Below are 21,013 nucleotides of genomic sequence, written 5' to 3' on the forward strand. Positions count from 1 at the left end.
ATAGACTATTTCCATCATCCTAGGAAGTTCTCTTCCCATTCAGTTGCTCCTCCCTGGAGGCAATGACTAGTCTGGATTTTTTTCCCCCCACCAATTTTCTTGTTCTAGTTTCATATAAATGGAATCATACAGCAATCTTTTATGTCTGGCTTCTTTTGCTCAGCACAGTGTTGCATGTATTTGTAGTTTATTTCCTTTTATTGCTGGGTAATATTCAATTGTATTAATATGCCATAATTTTTTATCCATTCTCCTGTTGATTGACTTTTGGGATGTTTCCAGTTTTTGGCTGTTATGAATAAAGCTGCTCTGAACATTTTTGTATAAGTATTTGATGGACATATGTTTTCATTTGCAGAACCTTAATGGCACAATGGCTAAGGACTCAGCTGCTAACCAAAAGGTTGGCAGTTGGACCCCACCAACTGCTGGGCATGAGAAAAGACCTGGTGATCTGCTACAATAAAGATTTCAGCTTAGGAAACCCTATGAGACAGTTCTACTTTGTCCAATAGGATTGCTATGAGTTGAAATTGACTCTACAGCATATAACAACACCAACAGCAATACATGGAAGCTCTAGTTGCTATGAGTTGGAATCGACTTGATGGCACTGGGTTTCGGGTTTTTTTTTTTTCTTTTTTCTAGTTGCTTCACATCTTTGCCAACATTTGGTGTTGTCAGTCTTTTAAATTTTTGTCATTCTAGTGAGTATATCCTGGTATCTCATTGTAGTTTTAATTTGTATTTCTCTACGGAACCCTGGTGGTGCAAACTGTTAAGCACTTGGCTACTAACAGAAAGGCTGGTGGTTTGAATCGCAGCTCCAAGGGAGAAAGACCCAGCGATCTGCTTCCATAAAGATTATAGCCAAGAAAACCCTATGTGGCAGTTCTGCTATGTCACATGGGGTCGCTCTGAGTCAGAATCAATTTCATGGCACCTAACAATGACTAATGATGTTGAGCACTTTTTCATTGCTTATTGACTACCTTTACGTATCTATTCAGTTATGAGATGGCTTGATAAGTATATGATAGAGCTCAATTTCTTATTAGATATAAATCCTTCCTGTAGTATCTTAAGGAAATTCAATTCGTGGTTATGACTTTTGCATGTTACATTATTACCTTCTTTGGAACTCAGTTATATGACTCCGCTTGGAGACTTCTTTCTAGTAACTTGAATCACTCCATAAGAAAAAAAAAACAGTTATTCAGTAATATGAGTCTTAGTAAGAGAAAACATTCTCTTTGCTTTTTAAAAAAGTAATTTATAGCTATCAGTTGTCATAGGGCTTTATTATCTTTAAATTTGGTTTTGGATTCTAGTTTTGTAGCCCAAATTTAGCTGTTTTGTATGTGTTATAACTAGCTGTTGTTCACAGAGGAAAGGTTGTCGTTAGGTGCCATTGAGTCAGTTCCGAATCATAGCAACCCCATGTACGACAGAACGAAACAGTGCCTGGTCCTGCGCCATCCACACAACCATTGCTATGCTCGAGCCCATTGTTGAAGCCACTGTGTCAGTCCATCTCCAGGGACAGGTCCCTCCTGATAACATGTCCAAAATATGTGAGACGAAGTCTTACCATCCTTGCTTCTAAGGCACATTCTGGCTGCTCTTCTTCCAAGACATATTTGCTCATTTTTTGGCCGTCCATGTTACATTCAATATTCTTCACCAACACCATAGTTCAAAGGCATCAGTTCTTCTTCGGTCTTCCTTATTCATTGTTCAGCTTTCACACTCACATGAGGTGATAGAAAATACCATGACTTGGGCCAGGCACACCTTAGTTCTCAAAATGACATCTTTGCTTTTTAACACTTTACAGAGGTCTTTTGCTCAAGAAAACAGAAGAAAGGAGTTTTCACAAAATATTTATGCTTCTAAGTGTATTTAATTACCAAGGCTAATGTTTTCATTTCTGTTCCAACATATATATTTCCATATATAAAATGCCATATTTCATAAATTTCAAGACAGTTTAATACCACTGATGTCAAATGTGTCATATAATGGATGACATAATTCTAACTGATAGCATTTTTACTTTCTGAGTGGCAAGTAATACCACTGTTACATTTCGTGGTATCTTAAACTGGATGAAATACACAATTATGTAAAGATCTTATCAAATTTTCAACCACCTTTTAAAACACAGGTAGTTTACAATTTATATATACTTATGAGTATGCAAATCTACTTTCACTCAATGTTCAACAGAAATCAAGGTAGAATTTTCACTTTCAGTGTGAACTTTGGAGACATATACATAACAAGTAGTTGGGAAATTCGCTACATTTAATTAAAGAAATTCCAGCCTAGATATTTGAAGTGATTGTGTTCTCAAAGCTCAAACCAAGTTAATAGCAGAACCATACATATAACCCACTCTTCTTCATTCCTAGTTTTTCTGTCATTGTATCTCTGGTGTTTAAGGATGTCCTTTGTGAGATTTTTGCTACAGAGTGACCAGAAGGTTGATATTTCATCAGGAGTGGCCTCACATGATGCAGCTCTCAGGCAGGATCCACGCATTTCACCACAGGACAAGGAACGTCTGTTGGCAGAGCTTGTAGTTTTGCATATTCACTGATGAGTTCCTGGTACTTTTCCTCCAAAAGAACCAGTCTAGATTATCATGGTCCAGATTCTTACATGCTTCTGCTGCTTTCTAGCATTTCATTCTAACAGTGCATAGTATGAAATGGTGCCTCTTAGTGCTCCAACATTTTGTGTTGCTCAAACGCCTTTCATGACAGTACATAATCCTGTGAATATCTATTTTCACACTCATCCCCACCCCAAGGAAAAGAAAAGATCATGTGAAAGGCCCTGTGGTGACAGTCAATGGCCCTGAGGGTGGGAGTACTGTGCATCTGAGGAGATAGACTAAGGTGGTATGTTTTGGGCACAAGGAGCAAAGGAGAGTGTGTGCAGGGCTAGACACACACAGACATCCCCCATGGGCCATCCTAATGACTTTTGCCCACATTCTGAGAGCAAGAGGGAATCCTTCAAAGGTTTTTTGTTTGTTTTATCAAATATGGCTTTAAGAGGATCACTTCTGGACACTGGATTTTGCGTAGGTTGGTGCAGAAGGAGGATAGTGTTAAGAGAAGACAGCTAACAGCTATTTGGTAGTGAGACCTGTTTCTGTGGGTTGATGGGATGCAAGCCTGAATAGATAGGAGGTGAGGAAATGGAGACAGTGTGAATAGATAACTTAGAAAAAGTTTGTTATTCAGAGAACACAGATCCCTGAATGCATATTTCACTCTCATTTTACTTTCTAGGACTTTGGAAACCTCTCTGTTCTCTCACTTTCACGTTTATCACCCCCAAAGCTACCTGGATTCCAGGGTCTTCGTCCCCATTGGGTGTGAGTCAGTGAGTACTTCCTCTCAGATTCTTGTTTACCTGTGATCTCAGACTTGGCCTCAAACTCCCTGGATCAAAAATCCACCCTCTCTCCTATGCTCCAAATAATTGTTTTGCACTAATTCCTTTACTTGGTTAGTGATGCTGTCATCTGTGACTCCTCCCACTACTATATAGTCCCTTCTTTCACCTGCCCTATTAATTGTCTAAAGTTTGAGACCATTCAGATACTCTGAGGTCTTACTGATTCAGCTTCTTCATTTTCTCTTGAATCTATTCTGTTCTCTCCTTTTTCTTCTCACTGTCACTCCCTCATCTTTTGGAGTGTCAACTTCTTTGTGCTTTAATTAGAAGATGTAATTGGTTTGGAAGGAACATTAATTTAAATGAAATGTGTAAAACATGTAGCCTAGTACTTCGTTATTAGGGGATATCCTAGGCTTCTTCTGTTTCCTGCTCTCTGATTCTTCAAATTATGGATAACATTTCAAAGAATGGAAATTCCAGAATACTCAATTGTGCTTATGCAGACCCAGTACATAGACCAAAAAGCAGTTGTTTGAACATGACAAGCGAATACTGCATGGTTTAAAACCAGAAAAGGCATGTGTCAGGTTGTATCCTTTTACCATACTTATTCAAACTGCATGCTGAGCAAATAATGTGAGAAGCCAGATTTATGAAAAACATGGCATCAGGATTGGAGGAAGACTCATTAACAACCTGTGATATGCAGATAACACAAGAAGACTTGAAGCACGTACTGATGAAGATCAAAGACTACAGCCTTCAGTATGTATTATACCTGAATGTAAAGAAAACAGAAATTGTCACAATTGGACCAATAAGCAGCATCATGATAAAAGGAGAAAATATTACAATTGTCAACGGTTTCATATGTTTGTACTCACAATCAGTGCCCATGGAAGCAGCAGTCACGATGTATTACATTGGGCAAATCTGCTGCTAAAGACCTTTAAAATGTTGAAAAGCAAAGATGTCGCTTTGCGGACTAAGGTACACCTGACCCAAGCCGTAATATTTTCACTTGCCTTATATGCATGCAAAAGCTGGACAATGAGTAAGGAAGACCAAAGAAGAATTGGTGCATTTGAATTATGGTGTTGGCAAAGAATGTCGAATATACCATGGACTGCCAGAAGAATGAGCAAATCTGTCTTGGAAGAAGTACAGCCAGAATGCTCCTTAGAAGCGAAGATGGTGAGACTTCATCTCAAGTACTTTGGACATGTTAACAGGAGGGACCAGTCCCTGGAGAAGGACATCATGCTTGGTAAAGTAGAGGGTCAGGGAAAAAGAGGAAGACCTTCAACAAGATGGATTGACACAGCAGCTGCAACAATGGGCTCAAACATAGCAACGGTTGTGAGGATGGCACTGGATCAGGCAGTGTTTTGTTCTGTTGTACATGGGGTCGCTATTAGTGGGAACCGACTTGAGGGCACCAAACAACAACAACAATCCAACTCCTTGCCTCCAGTTTTTACTCACTCTATTTCATTTTCATTCTCGTACCAGAGTTGTCTTCCCTAAGTTTTTTTCCCTTCAATTTTTCCCCGTTCGTACGGTACAGCTCAGACTCCTTAATGTGGCAGCCCAGGCCCATAGTCTGGTTCCATTCTATATCTATACTGTCTCTCCTTACAATCCCTTCTTGCTTCTTCTGGCCCAGGTAATTAGATTACTAGATGCTGTCTGAAGGCCCTGTGTCATGCCGTTGGGTTTGTTTTTGTGCATTTTAGTCACAGTGCCTTTTTCTCCTTTATCCCTTATCATTTGTTTTTTAAAATAATGAGCCAAAAATACATATTTGGTAGAATTATTAAAAAAATATATCTATGCATATTTAAAAATAAATATATATTTTTTGATTAATATGCATAATATGTCTACATAGACATATATGTGTATGTGAAAAAATCTGTCTAACAAATACATGTATCTCACAAGCTGTTTATCCTTACAAGGGGCAGCATGAGGTCAGCTCTACCATCTATTGGACATATTACCTTACAGAGAAGTGACATAAACTCTCCGAACTTGTGCTTGTTCATCTATTAAATGAAGACAGTAGCACCTGGCTTACTTGCCTCACAGGCATGGGCTTGTAGTCAGCCTGCAGATCTCAGCCCAAACACCTCTTCCCATGAGCCCCTCCTACATTATGCCCTTTGACTACTACAGCATTTTTATACATTTATTACAGTAGCTAATTCATTCTGTTTAGCTGTCCACCTTCCCTAGTGGACTTAAGGTTAGGTGCATAGCCAGTGGCACCTTTGCATCTTTCATATAGTCTAGCTTGGAATTTTGCTCCAAAATACTTATTGAATGAACAGAGGGTTAGGTATGTACCTATTTTTACATTGAAATACATCTACATATTGTTAGTGTGATAAGTGAATAGTGAATAAGCAACTAGTGGGCTTTATGTATAACTCATTTTTTGTTTTAACTAGCTGAAAATGATCGAGTGACGGAGAGTTTTACAAAATTGTGGGTTTACTTCCCTTTCCACTCTTTGATTCTGTAGATTAGAACTCAGGATCCCCATCCTATGATCTTATAGGGTTTACAGGTTCAGAGTTCTTGAGAACCCTCATTATCTTACTACTTTTAAGAACTAGAGAGGTTAGTCAAATTCAAATTCTAAATGGCAGGAATTAGGACTTTGACTAGCTTTGATTCTCCTTAAGATATCATAAGTAACTTGATTCAAGGTTTTAGTAGACTGGATGTTTCCCATTCTGCCATGAACAAATAGCAGTGGAAATAAACAAATTCTTTATCTGCTTATGATTTGACCTTGTTATTGGAATCAAGTAATTCTTGTTTCGTGATTGGCCAGTTACCATCAGAAAGAGCAACTCAGTGTTAACTAAGCTAAAATCAAAACCCAATTTTTTATCAGGTACTTTCGGCTCTCAGAGACACTTTCATGAAATTCATTTAGTTTTCTAAGGGTAGGTGGGGGATTGATTTATGTTATTTTGGTGAATCTGTGGAAATGGGCCAATTGACCCCACTCGGAGAAACTAATGCATTGTGTTAAGTCCTTTTAGCTATATGACCTTAAGTGAGCTAAGTTCCACCATATGTCCAGCCTGCATTTCTTTAACTTATTCCCAAGGAAATCGTGGAAGACTTTCTCCAGTGTTGTGCTGAAAGCTGTGGATTTGGATTATAGCAAAGGCTAGATTTATATTCTTGTAATCTACCAATCTAGTAACCCTAACCAAAAAGGTGAGATTTGGGCTCTGTAACTTATCTTTGATACATTTATGTTGGTTCCCAGTTCCTGTCAAACATCCTTTTAATACTCTTTTTTAGAGTTTTGTTTTAAAGACCTGGTTTCAAGGATGTAGGATTCACTTCTTTTTCTTTCCCCAAATGTAGTTCCCTGTTTCCATCATCTTTATGATTATTTGTTCTTGTAGTGTACTTGTCCTAACAACAGCATAGAAATATTATTCTTTCTCTCCTCTGCACATCTTTTTTTTAAGTTGGGGGTGGGGAGTGGTGTGCTATGTGAGGAAAAATAATGACTGAGAACTGTAGGAGCCTTTAAGATATTAAAAAGTTTCTATATTAGGTTCAGCTTAGTGGATATGGCTTGATGTAGTGGTAAATTTATACTCAAATTGTATATAAAAATTAGTTCGGTCCTTTTTTAAAAAAATTTTATTGTGGTTTAAGTGAAAGTTTACAAATCAAGTCAGTCACTCATACAAAAATTTATACATACCTTGCTGTACACTCCTAACTGCTCTCCCCCTAATGAGACAGCACACTCCTTCCCTCCACTCTCTCTTTTCGTGTCCATTCTGCCAGCTTCTAACCCCCTCTGCCCTCTCATCTCCCCTCCAGATAGGAGATGCCAACATAGTCTCAAGTGTCTGCTTGATCCAAGAAGCTCATTCTTCACCAGCATCTTTTTCTATCCAATTTTCCAGTCCAGTCCCTGCCTGAAGAGTTGGCTTTGGGAATGGTTCCTGTCGTGGGCTAACAGAAGGCCTAGGGGCCATGACCACCAGGGTCCTTCTAGTCTCAGTCAGACCATTAAGTCTGGTCTTTTGATGAGAATTTGGGGTCTGCATCCCCCTGCTGTCCTGCTCCCTCAGGGGTTCTCTGTTGTGTTCCCTGTGAGGGCAGTCATCGGTTGTAGCCGGGTACCATCTAGTTCTTCTGGTCTCAGGCTGATGTAGTCTCTGGTTTATGTGGCCATTTCTGTCTCTTCAGTCCTTTTTTTCTTCTTGGTTCTACTTAAGATTTATGCTCAACCCAATTCAAGTAGACTTCAGACAACTTACAAATTAAAACTCAGTGCTGAACATGGTATTTAGGAATAAAATAGCACAGAGTACATCTAGAAGAACGGGTAGACGCTGATTGACACCTCCCGGAGATGAACCCCTCAATAACAACTGAGGATTGAATGGTGTGACATCCAGAGCCCTGGGAAATCAGGAGTGTAGTAAGGCCATGTCGTTTCCGTTTTCTGATGAGAGAAATTTTTAGGTTCATCTCCAGAACCAGACTCAAGCAGATGTGCTATATTGTGTACACCTGTGTGTAAGGGATTCTAAGGATCATAGTGCTGGCGTGTTAGCTGTAGTTTTATAAAAAATGACAATTGCTGTTTAAATGGATGGTCTTTGTTTCTGCTCTTTGTAAAAGCCTCAGCCTGAACTTAATTATAACCCAGGTAAAGTCTCTCTGTGAGAATTGAGATAACTCACCTGGATTTTTTTGTGTGTGTATTTACTTTTTTTTATTAAAAAAAAATATATTTTATTGTGCTTTAGGTGAAAGTTCACACAAATCAGTTTCTCATTCAAAAATTTATACACAAATTGTTTTGTGACATTTGTTGCAATCTCCACATTGTGTCAGCACTCTCCACCTTTCCCTTTACACCCTGGGTTCCTCGTGTCCATTCGTGTAGTTTTTCTGCCCCTTCTTGCCTTCTTGTTGTTGCTTTTGGGCAGGTGTTTTCCATTTGGCCTCATGGAAAATGAGAACTGAAAAGCACGTTCGTCGTGTGCGTTATTTGTTTGTTTTATAGGCCTAGCTAGTCTTTAGGAAACCGTGGTGGCTAGTGGTTAAGAGCTATGGCTGCTAACCAAAAGGTCAGCAGTTTGAATCCACCAGATACTCCTTGGAAACTCTGTGGGGCAATTCTACTCTGTCCTATACGGTCACTATGAGTTGGAATCGACTCGACGGCAACGGGTTTGGTTTTTTTTTTTTAATTGAATCTTTGGCCGAAAGGTGGACTTTGGGAATGGCTTCAGTTCAGAGTTAGCGGCGTGTCCCGGAGCCATAATCTCGGGGGTTCCTCCAGTCTCTGTCAGATCATCAGTAAGCCTGGTCTTTTTTTGTGAATTTGAATTTTGTTTTACATTTTTCTCCCGCCTGTCTGGGGCCTTCTATCGTGATCCCTGTCAGAGCAGTTGGTGGTGGTAGCTGGGCACCATCTAGTTCTTCTGGGCTCAGGATGGTGGAGGCTGTGGTTCATGTGGTCCGTTAGTCCTTTGGTCTAATCACCCAGATCTGTTGCTCTTGAATAGACCTTAAAGAATTTAGATGCGTGGCCAGTTAACAGAACTAGGGAGAAAAAAGAATTAGCACTTGGTGAGTGCCAAGCACTTAATGTACCTTAGCTCATTTAATCGTTTCAAACCATAGTAGGTAGGTCTTTTACAGATAAGAAAATTGAGGATTAGAAGATTAAGTTATTTGCCCAGGATATAAATGTCCTAAGACTCTCTCTCTTAGCCATTTAGACTTTCCAACAAACGATGGATGGCTGAACAACATTCTGTACTTTAGCTTTTGTCAGCTGTGAATTCTTAAGAGTGATTATTCTCCAGACCATAGACTATTTACAGGGAAAAAAGGCTTGGTTCGGTGTATGCATTCATTCTGGGGTTTGTGTTCTTTCTCTTTTGGACAGTATTTCTATTTAAACATCATGTGTAGCTATAAAAATATTTGGCTTTTCATTATTATGTCTGTTTTCTTAGGGTTATGAAGTATGTTATGTGTATGCATTGTATTTTTTTTTTTATTGTATTTAAACTCATTGAACAGGAAGCAAGTGTTTGCTTAACAGAGTAGGAAAGAAATGAAATTTATGGCAGATAAATTCTTAACACGTTGTTTATCATTTTATGTGTCTGGAGTCGTGTGTAGTTCTGAAATTAAGAATTTTAGTGACTTAAGTAGTGGTGGTGTCGGGGTACACCCCCAGCAAGGAAAGACCCTCACTGTGTGTCCTGGCAGGTAACCCCAAGAACTGACAAATATCCCTTTCCAGATTCGTGAATTTATTCGGGGAAACTTACCCGGGCAAGCAGCTGCTCTCCAGTAGCGGCTGGCTGGATTATTTTCCACAACCGCCTAGCAAGGCACCCAAGCTTATATACCATTCCAGCTGGGACCAAGGCTCATTGTTTTTCTCCCACGTCCTTGGGCAGCCAGTGTTCCCAGGGACTTCACGTCCAGGCCCAGATGTTTTCCTTCTTGTTGCTAAGGCATTCCTGGGCCTTGGCCCCATCATGCCACTCCTGGCCTTGTACCTTAGCCCAAGTCAATCCCAAATTCATTCCCAGCATGCTTCGGGGAAGAGCAAAGCTGATTCCATTGGGGGGCGGGGGGGATGCATACAGGTGAATAGCATTACCCTACAGGTGGAAACCCTGGTGGCATAGTGGTTACGTGCTACAGCTGCTAACCAAAGGGTCGGCAGTTCAAATCCACGAGACACTCCTTGGAAACTCTTTGGGGCAGTTCTACTCTGTCCTGTAGGGTCGCTAATCGGAGTTGACTCGACGGCACTGGGTTTGGTTTGACAGGTGGTGATGGTGGAAGTAGCAGCAGTAGTAGCAAGTCAGCAGCCACAGCTAACATTTATTAAGCTGTTATCATGTGCATATATGTATGTTACCACACTTCTAAGTGGTTTACTTATATTAGCTTTTTTAATTCTTTTAATAAAACTTGAAGGCAGGTAACATTATTATCTCTGTTATATAGATGAGGAAATCAAGGCTCAGAGAAGTTAAGAAACTTGCACAAGGTCACATAGCTGGGATACGTACTGTACTGATTTGGCAGTTCTGAATCTAAATTAATTCAAATTTATATTGTTAACCAGTTAAATGCATTACTCAGATGCCTCTCAATTAATGTGTTGATATCTTTTTTCCTGGGATTTGGCCTCATTGCACTTTTTAGGAACGTTGGTCACAGAATATCTTCAGTGTAAAATGACTAGGCCTAGTGGGGTTATATGTAAGTCATTTGAATTCCTGAGGTATCCTCAGTGGAACAAGGCAGTCCATCTTGCTTTGTGTTCTTCACAATAATATTTAAAAAATTCAAGTAATGAGCATGTTATAGATTCATGAAAGTGGCTTAATTTATTGTACAGGGTGTCATTGAAATTTAAAATTTCATGTTTAAATACTGGCTGGGCAAATATGTTGTTTTAGATTATGGCAGATAAGGGGTTTTGAGTGGTTTGTAATGCTAGTAAGTAAAGCAAATATGTTTTCTGTTTAGCAACAGTAATACTGGATTTAAGGAGCCCTGGTGGCACAGTGGTTGAGCACTTGGCTGCTAACCGAAAGGTCAGTGGTTTGAACCCAGCAGCCGCTCTGAATGAGAAGGATGTTGCGATCTGCTTCCATAAAGATTACAGCCTTGGAAATTTTATAGGGCAGTTCTATTCTGTCCTATAGGGTCACTATGAGTCAGAATTGACTCAACAGTAATGGATTTTAATATTGAATTCTAAAATTGTATTTTGCAGGAAGAAAGTTTTAGCTAATAGAGACATAATATTTTTGTAAGTTTGGAGAAAATTTTATTGTCTATGAAAGAGGGTAGTTCTGTGTCACATGGGGTCGCTATGAATTGAAGTTGACTTGATGACAGCTCACAACAACAATGTACTTTAATGCCTTTATGTTAAATTCAGTATTTTTCTCCCTTTCTTTTTTTAGTTCTTCACCAAAGGACATGGATGAAACTGAAGGCAACCAGTTCCTGATGACAAGCAGCCAATATCCTAAAGAAGTAGTCAGAAAACGCCAAAATTTAGCACGGAATTCTAGTGGAAGTGATTCTTCTAGATTTTCCAGGAAAAGCTTCAAATTGGATTATAGATTAGAGGAAGATGTAACTAAATCAAAGAGAGGAAAAGATGGAAGATTTGTTAACCCTTGGCCAACGTGGAAAAATCTCTCTATTCCAAATGTTCTCAGGTGGCTGATAATGGAAAAAGATCACAGCAGTATTCCTTGTTCCAAAGAGGTAGCTTTTTTGGCTTTTTTGAGTGTTTTGTATTTACTCCTAGTACATACGTTACTTAACTTTGCTGTGAAGTCTTTTATGACACTCAAATGAAGCATATCAACTATTTTATACATATGCTATGCTACAGGTTGCTTTTTAATTTTTACAAGAATAAATATATGTCTATAGTTAAAAAAGAAGTCAGTACTGAAAGGCTTAGAGAAAAATACCAGTCTTCTAACCAGCCCCTGCACCCAGTCCCCTCCCCAGAGGCAACAACTTTCAACCTTTTACGTTGTTTCCTTTGGAGTTTACCTTCATTTTTCTAAGGAATAGGAATGAGTGCCATTCCTTGGCATTTATACTGACTTCTGTCATTGTTTTAGTTATCTAGTGCTGCTATAATAGAAATACCACAAGCAGGTGGCTTTAAAAAGAGAAATTTATTCTGTCACAGTCGAGAAGGCTAGAAGTCCGAATTCAGGATGCCAGCTCCAGGGGAGGGCTTTCTCTCTCTGTCAGCTCTTTGGGAAAGTTCTTGTCATCAGTCTTCCCTGGTTGAGGAGCTTCTCAGCGCAGGGACCCTGAGTCCAAAGGATGCACCATTCTCCAGGCTCTTGTTTCTTGGTGGTATGAGGTCCCCCTGTTTCTCTGCTCACTTCTCTCTTTTATATCTCAAAAGAGATTGGCTTAAGATACAGCCCAATGTTGTAGATTGAGTCCTACCTCGTTAACATAACTGCCGCTAATCCCACCTCATTGACGTCATAGAGGTAGGATTTACAACACACAGGAAAATCACATCAGATGACAAAATGGTGGACAATAACATAATACTGAGAATCATGGCCTAGCCAATTTGACAGACAGTTTGGGGGGACACAATTCAATTCATGACAATCTTAGAGTATCAGATTTAACTCTCCATCCCGTACCCTGCCCCTTGGTTTTCCTTGACTTTTTCCTATTCTGCCAGACAGAATAGATACCTCACAATTTTGGGCTAAGTTAATTTCACAGTTTATATTATTGTGACTGTATCAATATTTTTCTTTGGTGAGCTGAGTAATGTATTATGGCTATGTCTCCTTTCTTATAATTTTTTTTTTTCTGGTGTTAATAATACTTTTTTTTCATCTGTTTAGCTTTCTATGTATTTAAGACATTTTTCTTCTTTCCAGGGCTTCTCAATATGATTTTCCACTGGCTCAGACCCCTCAGGTGGTCTCTTAGCACGTGGCTGTAGTCTGGGCTGACAGGTCTCCAGGCTGGCTGCCAGCTTCCATCCTGGGGTCTCCTTCACCATCATCCTGAGCTCCTTTGCCTGTTCTGTATTGGCCCCTGTTTTCTGCATCTTATAGGTTCCTCTTTCTTGGGCATCTTCTTGTTTTTGTGGAGCCTGTTTTTAAAGAGCTTTTGGAAAAAGGGTGCGTGGGAAGTATTTTGAGACCTTGCTTTTTTGAAAGTGACTTTAATCTCACTTTTGATAAATGGTTTGTATATATAATTTTAGTTTGGAAACCATTTCCTCTCAAAATTTGAAAGCATTACCTCCATGACCTTCTTTTAGTGTTGCCATGGAAAAGGTCAGTGCAGTCCTTATTCTTGATCCTTTGTGCATGACCTCTATTTTCTCTCTAGAACCTTTGAGGATCATCTCTTTGGCACCATTTTATGTGGTTCTTTATTTATTCATTGTGCTCGGTGCCTAGTGGGCCCTTTCAATCTGAAAAACTGTTTCCTTCTAGAACATACACCAATTCAACAATTTCTACAGGTACAATTTAGTGACATTGAGTACATTCTTCAAATTGTGCAACCATTCTCACCCTCTTTTTCTGAGTTGTTCCTCCCTCATTAACATAAACTCACTGCCCCCTAAGTTTCCTATCTAATCTTTCAAGTTGCTGTTGTCAATTTGATCCCATATAGGTAGATCTTAAAAGAGTACTCAAGGCAGGCATTCTTTACTAGTTAAGCTAAACTATTTTTTGGTTTTAAGGAGACTTTAGGGAATATTTTTGGTTTAAGGTTTAATGTTTAAAGATTATTACAGGGTAATAGTTTTGGGGGTTCATCTAGCTTCCATGGATCCAAGAAAATTTGGATTTCATGAGAAGTTGAAATTCTGTTCTGCATTCCCCCCCTTTTAATCAGTATTCTTCCATAGAATCTTTGGTCAAAACATTCAGTAGTGGTAGCTGGGCACCATGCAGTTCTTCTGGCCTCATGGCAAAGGGGGCATGTGAAGAATTTGCTTTTTACTGTTTAATTTTAACGTAAGTTAATATTTATGCTATGGAAGGAGTTACAGTACTGAAAAGAGGGTCATTAGAGTCAGGAAGATCTAAATTCCAGTCCTGGAGGGACACTTACTTGTTGTATGACTTTGGTAAATCCCTTAGTGATACCTCTATGCCTTGGCCTGGCTGCCTGTAAAATGGCAGTAATGTCTGCTTCGCAGCGTGAGATGACATGGTGTACTTAAAGCACCTGGCAAAGAGCAGTGGTTCAATGAATGTTAGAGTTTTTTTCTTTCCCCAAGAAAAGTAAAACATTAGCTAGTCTACTAGTTAATTATGGGCCTTGGGATTTTCCCTTTTGGCAGCTTTCAAAAAAGATGACTAGTCAGGAAAATCATGATCTAGCTAGGAAAATGCCAAGTGAATGCTTGATTTTCCTGAAATAAATAAGCATGTCCTTCCTCCCTCATTCTATATGTTTTTCAAACTCTGGTGATAAGGATAGAAAGTAAAAAATGAATTTTTCTTCTGGGGAGCTCAGTTGAAAATTTTAGTGCTTTGCGTTTTATGGGTCAGTAGTGCTAGAAATCATATTCTTTAAGCTGCTGTTTCCTGATGGGCATAGAAGCAACACAGCAGGAAGAAAGGAGCATGAAAAAGTGTGACTACTCAATTCACATCTCTTATCAGCACCTTTTTTTCTCTTTTTCTTGAACAGCTTTATTGATACTAAATTTACATACCATACAATTGACCCATTTAACATGTACAGTTTTGTGAGTTTTAGTATACTCACAGAGTTGTGCAACTATCACCACAATCTAACTTAACGCATTTTCATCATCCCAAAAAGAAACCCTGCTTCATGAATTTCTCATCATTCAGGAACTCCTAAGTGACTGTGTTGTGGTGTCTTTGGCAAGTGGGCTCTTTATTCCTTCTTATTAGACTATAGCATGCCTTGTATTTTATTTACTTATCCAATACCACACTTTTCCCAAAATTTGCATTAACTTATAAAAATATAAGTGGCAGCATAAAAACAAATGGATGAGCGTTAAAGAGCAGATGGACTATTAGAGTAGAAAAATAAAATACAGCCATAAATGAATACATAAATATATTATTCTATCATTCCTGCTGCGCATTGCTGAAGGTGGTCTCAGCTTTTGTTCAGAACTTCCTTATCAGTTGCCATCGAATCAGTTATGAGACATGGTGACTCCATGTGTGTTAGAGTAGAACTGCTCCATAAGGTTTTCAAGGCTGTGACGTCTTAGATGTAGATTGCCAGGCCTTTCTTTTGAGGCACCTCTGGTTGAATTTGAACTGTCAACCTTTTGGTTAGTAGTCGAGCACTTAACCATTTGTGCCACCCAGGGACTCCAAAGACAAAGCAAAAAGGGAAACGTGAACTGTTAGAGTCTTCCCAATGGCACTCATGCAGTTACTTGGGGGAAAGAAGAGTTTTTACTGTTACTGAGAATTGCAAGAAATGTTTCAGGGGTGAGTGGGAGGTGGTGCCAAGTCTTCAACAACAGCCCTACCATACATGCACTGCAAGTTTAAAGACAGCTTCCTGTAGGAGACCTTGATACAGAAATACCAAAGCACAGTTCAGTAAAAGCAGGTTTGTAAAAGGCCAGAAGTGCTTTTGAGGGGGAGGAGGAGGGGGTGTCTGGCTTGATCCAAGGATAAAATCTAAAATAACCAAAGGAATAATATTTACCACATTTTGTTGTAGTATTGTTTTACATCTATTTCCGCTCAAAAGTGATCAACTTCTCACAAGCAGGAACCATGTTTTGCTTTTGTTGTTATCAGTGGTAGAAAATCTTAAGGATATGGAATGAGGAGAACCATCTGTGACTGTGATTTGCCCAAGAATCATCACAGTGATTTGCTGTGAGTTCTGTGCACTCAGAAAGTCAGATTCGTATCTGAAATCCAACACCTACAAATGGTCATAAGCTTTCTTTCTAGGGGCTGACCAGCTTCTGAGACGGTTTTGAGCAGCAAATACACGAGCCGAGTAAAATAGCAATAACAAAATGACTGTATCTGGGCCAGTCTGGAAAGCCTGGTGGTGTAATGGTTAAGAGCTACGGCTGCTAACCAAAAGATCAGCAGGTCAAATCCACCAGGTGCTCCTTGGAAACCCTATGGGGCAGTTCTACTCTGTCCTATAGGGTCGCTCCAGCATTGTTTCTGTCACCAAGGCCATATTTTCCAACTATTGATCCTTCTTCTTTGTTTCCAACTTCCGCGTTCCAATCACCAGTAATTATCAATGCATCTTGATTGCATGTTTGATCAATTTCAGACTGCAGCAGCTGATAAAAATCTTCTGTTTCTTCATCTTTGGCCCTAGTGGTTGGTGCGTAAATTTGAGTAATAGTCGTATTAACTGGTCTTCCTTGTGGGCGTATGGATATTATCCTATCACTGACAGAGTTGCATTTCAGGATAGATCTTGAAACGTTCTTTTTGAAGATGTATGCAACACCATTCCTCATTGAATGATAGAATTTTGCAAGACCAATGACTTCATTGCAAATACCTTCTTTCACCAACATAAGTGGCTACTATACACATGGACCTTGCCAGATGGAACACACAGAAATCAAATTCACTACATCTGTGGAAAGAGACGATAGAAAAGCTCAATATCATCAGTCAGAACAAGGCCAGGGGCTGACTGTGGAACAGATCATCAATTGCTCATATGCAAGTTCAAGCAGAAAATGAAGAAAATCAGAGTAAGTCCGCAAGAGCCAAAATATGACCTTGAGTATATCCCACCTGAATTTAGAGAGCATCTGAAGAATAGATTTGATGCATTGAACACTAGTGATGGAAGACAAGACAAGTTGTGGAATAACATCGAGGACATCATCCGTGAAGAAAGCAAGAGGTCATGGAAAAGACAGGAGAGAAAGAAAAGACCAATATGGATGTAAGAGGAGACTCTTAAACTTGCTCTCGAACGTCGAGCAGCTAAATCAAGAGGAAGAGTTGATGAAGTAAAAGAACTGAACAGAAGATTTCAAAGGGCGTCTCGAGAGAACAAAGTAAAGTATTATAATGACATGTGCAAAGAACTGGAGATAGAAAACCGAAAGGTAAGAACACACTCGACGTTTCTCAAGCTGAAAGAACTGAAATAAAAATTCAAGCCTCAAGTTGCAGTAGTGAAGGGTTCTATGGGGAAAATATTAAATGACGCAGGAAGCATCAAAAGAAGATGGAAGGAATACACAGAGTCATTATACCAAAAAGAATTAGTTGATGTTCAAACATTTCAAGAGGTGGCATATGATCTGGAACCGATGATACTGAAGGAAGAAGTCCAAGCTGCTCTGAAGGCACTGGCGAAAAACAAGGCTTCAGGAATTGATGGAATATCAATTGAGATGTTTCAACAAACAGATGTAGCGCTGGAGGTGCTCACTCGTCTATGCCAAGAAATATGGAAGACAGCCTCCTGGCCAACTGACTGGAAGAGATCCATATTTATGCCTATTCCCAAGAAGGGTGATCCAACCGAATGTGGAAATTATAGAACAATATCATTAATATCACATGCAAGCAAAATTTTGCTGAAGATCATTCAAAAACATCTACAGCAGTATATCAACAGGGAACTGCCAGAAATTCAGGCTGGATTCAGAAGAGGACATGGAACCAGGGATGTCATTGCTGATGTCAGATGGATCCTGGCTGAAAGCAGAGAATACCAGAAGGATGTTTACCTGTGTTTTATTGACTATGCAAAGGCATTCGACTGTGTAGATTGTAACAAACTATGGATAACATTGCGAAGAATGGGAATTCCAGAATGCTTAATTGTACTCATGAGGAACCTTTACATAGATCAGGAGGCAGTTGTTCGGACAGAACAAGGGGGATACTGTGTGGTTGAAAGTCAGGAAAGGTATGCGTCAGGGTTGTATCCTTTCGCCATACCTATTCAATCTGTATGCTGAGCAAATAATACGAGAAGCCGGACTATATGAAGAAGAACGGGGCATCAGGATTGGAGGAAAACTCATTAACAACCTGCATTATGCAGATGATACAACCTTGCTTGCTGAAAGTGAAGAGGACTTGAAGCACTTACTCATGAAAATCAAAGACCATAGCCTTCAGTATGGATTACACCTCAACATAAAGAAAATAAAAATCCTCACAACTGGACCCATGAGCAACATCATAAGAAACAGAGAAAAGATTGAAGTTGTCAAGGATTTCATTTTACTTGGATCCACAATCAACAGCCATGGAAGCAGCAATCAAGACATCAAAAGACGCATTGCATTGGGCAAATCTGCTGCAAAGGACCTCTTTAACGTGTTAAAAAACAAAGATGTCACCTTGAAGACTAAGGTGCGCCTGACCCAAGCCATGGTATTTTCGGTTGCACCATATGCATGTGAAAGCTGTACAATGAATAAGGAAGACTGAAGAAGAGTTGACACCTTTGAATTGTGGTGTTGGCGAAGAATATTGAATATACCATGGACTGCCAAAAGAACGAACAAATCTGTCTTAGAAGAAGTACAACCAGAATGCCTCTTAAAAGCAAGGATGGCGAGACTGCGTTTTACGTACTTTGGACATGTTGTCAGGAGGGATCAGTTCCTGGAGAAGGACATCATGCTTGGCAAATTACAGCGTCAGTGGAAAAGAGGAATACCCTCAACAAGGTGGATTGACACAGTGGCTGCAACAATGAGCTCACGTATAACAATGATTGTAAGTATAGCACAGGATGGGGCAGTGTTTTGTTCTGTTGTGCATAGGGTCACTACGAGTCAGAACCAACTCCACGGCATCTAACAACAACAGCAGCATAGGGTCACTCTGAGTCAGAATTGACTCAATGGCAATGGGTTTTGTTTTTTTTTGCTTAGGCCAGTCTACTTCTGGAACTACTTTAAAAAAGCTTTTAATGACTTGAGCTGTCTTCAAAGTTTTCAATTTAATTTTCCTTTTGCCCATTGCATTTGGGACCAAGAATACCTTACATTATTACATTATCATGATTATCAAGTCAGATTCAGACTTGAAAGAAAGAAGTTAAACATGCATTTTTAAGACAAAAGCAAAAATAGCAAGCTTATTGAATGACTTTAGTTCCCCCAAAACAGCCCTCCTCTCTATAATTTAGTTCAAAATATGTTCTGTGATGAAATATGTTTTTTCCCCCTAAGTGCTGCTTTTTCTTTCTTTTTATACATAGGAACTTGATAAAGAACTCCCCGTGGTTAGACCGTATTTTATCAATGACCCTGAGGAAGCTGGAGTGAGGGAAGCTGGCTTAAGAGTCACATGGCTGGGACACGCAACGGTAATGGTGGAAATGGATGAGCTCATATTTCTTACGGACCCCATCTTCAGCCATCGCGCATCACCATTTCAGTGGATGGGTCCAAAGCGCTTTTGTCACCCTCCATGTACAATAAGTGACCTCCCCCCAATAGACGCCGTTCTTATCAGTCACAACCACTATGACCACCTGGACTATAATTCTGTCATTGCTCTGAACGAACGATTTGGTAACGAGTTGAGGTGGTTTGTGCCTTTGGGTCTCCTTGACTGGATGCAAAAATGTGGCTGTGAGGATGTGATTGAGCTGGACTGGTGGGAGGAGAATTGTGTCCCCAGACATGATAATGTCACCTTTGTCTTTACACCTTCCCAGCACTGGTGTAAGAGGACTCTAATGGATGATAATAAGGTTCTGTGGGGCAGCTGGTCTGTCTTGGGGCCTTGGAATAGATTTTTTTTTGCAGGAGATACTGGCTATTGTACGGCTTTTGAAGAGATAGGAAAAAGATTTGGACCTTTTGACCTGGCAGCTATTCCCATTGGAGCTTATGAACCAAGGTATGTAGACTTCCAAAAGCTGACCTAAAAGAAAATATTCCTACTACATAATGACTTAACTGAATTTAAAAGTAAAGTAGTTATGATTTTATGTTACTTAATGATTTGTGATTTAATTGTGGATCTTGTTATACATTGGTTGGAGCTTGGTGAGTCAACTGCAATTAGTTTTTTTTTTTTTTAATTTTAAAATAATTTAATCACAGTCATATCAGTTAAATAATTACTCAAAATCAGAACTGGTACTATCAAAAAAAAAGGACCAAGGTTTAAAGAATTACTGTGAGTACTCAGAAGTTCATATATCATTCCAACTCAACTAGTAATCAAGTCTAACTCTTGTTCTTCCTTTCGCATTGAGGATACTTTCTATAACTGCTTTTCCCTTATGACTTATATGTGCTGATCCCCTGTCCTGCAACTCCCCTTATTTACCAGAGAGAGAAACCGTGGAATTGGCCTATACCAAGAGTTGTCTGTGATGGTCTTATTTCAGTCAGCCCAGAAGTGAATTTGGCAACTCAGCACTGCCTCTCCAACCCGACCTCTACGTACTTATCACGTATCTTCAGAGCAACTAAAGGCCATGCTATCATTTGACACCTAGGAGACTTTGTCCACTGTCTCTTTTTCTTAATATTGTTTACTTATGGAAAAGAGAAGAGATTTCAAACAATTCTGTTAGATTTCAGTCAACTCTGGTTTATATGTACAGGTAAAGAAATAAATACCAAGAGTAACAATGTAAAGGATAATAAAACATTAAAAAAAATTTTATTCTAATGTGCAAACACAGATACATACAAATGTGTTTATTCAGGCAATTCCTAGATGGTGCAAATTGTTAACACACGGCTGCTAACTGAAGGTTGGCAGTTTGAGTCTACTCAGAGGTATCTTGAAAGAAAGGCCTGGCAGTCTACTTCCAAAAAACCAGACATTGAAAACCCTGTGGAGTACAGTTCTGTGACACGCATGGAGTTACCATGAGTCAGAAAGTCAGCATCAACTCTGTGGCAACTATTTTTTTTTTTTTTTTTTAAATAAGCAGAAGAACAAGTGTTTCTCTAGCACTTAGATGAATTGAACAAATCTGATCTTTCATCTGGTTTTGTTAGGCTTGTTTAAATGTTAACTTTTTAAGTTCACCAAAACTATTTATTCCCTAACTT

At 39.4% G+C, this 21,013-nt stretch overlaps 1 protein-coding gene across 10 annotated transcripts in view; it reads left to right on the plus strand.

The window, feature by feature from the left end:
* NAPEPLD (N-acyl phosphatidylethanolamine phospholipase D) overlaps positions 1-21,013 on the plus strand; it is a 59,434-nt gene that overhangs the window by 17,525 nt on the left and 20,896 nt on the right. For 7 of the 10 annotated variants that reach the window (XR_010322664.1, XM_023544490.2, XM_064289899.1 and 4 more), the window contains 2 exons: positions 11,418-11,727; positions 19,195-19,841. Coding sequence is in view for 9 of the 10 variants with exons in the window: in XM_023544490.2 (XP_023400258.1) it covers positions 11,418-11,727; positions 19,195-19,841 (957 nt within the window). In the remaining variant the exon portion in view is untranslated. The other 3 variants (XM_023544489.2, XM_023544492.2, XM_064289900.1) reach the window with 3 other exon arrangements.

The sequence above is a fragment of the Loxodonta africana genome, chromosome 8, assembly GCF_030014295.1.
Source record: "Loxodonta africana isolate mLoxAfr1 chromosome 8, mLoxAfr1.hap2, whole genome shotgun sequence".
NCBI classification, from domain to species: domain Eukaryota; kingdom Metazoa; phylum Chordata; class Mammalia; order Proboscidea; family Elephantidae; genus Loxodonta; species Loxodonta africana.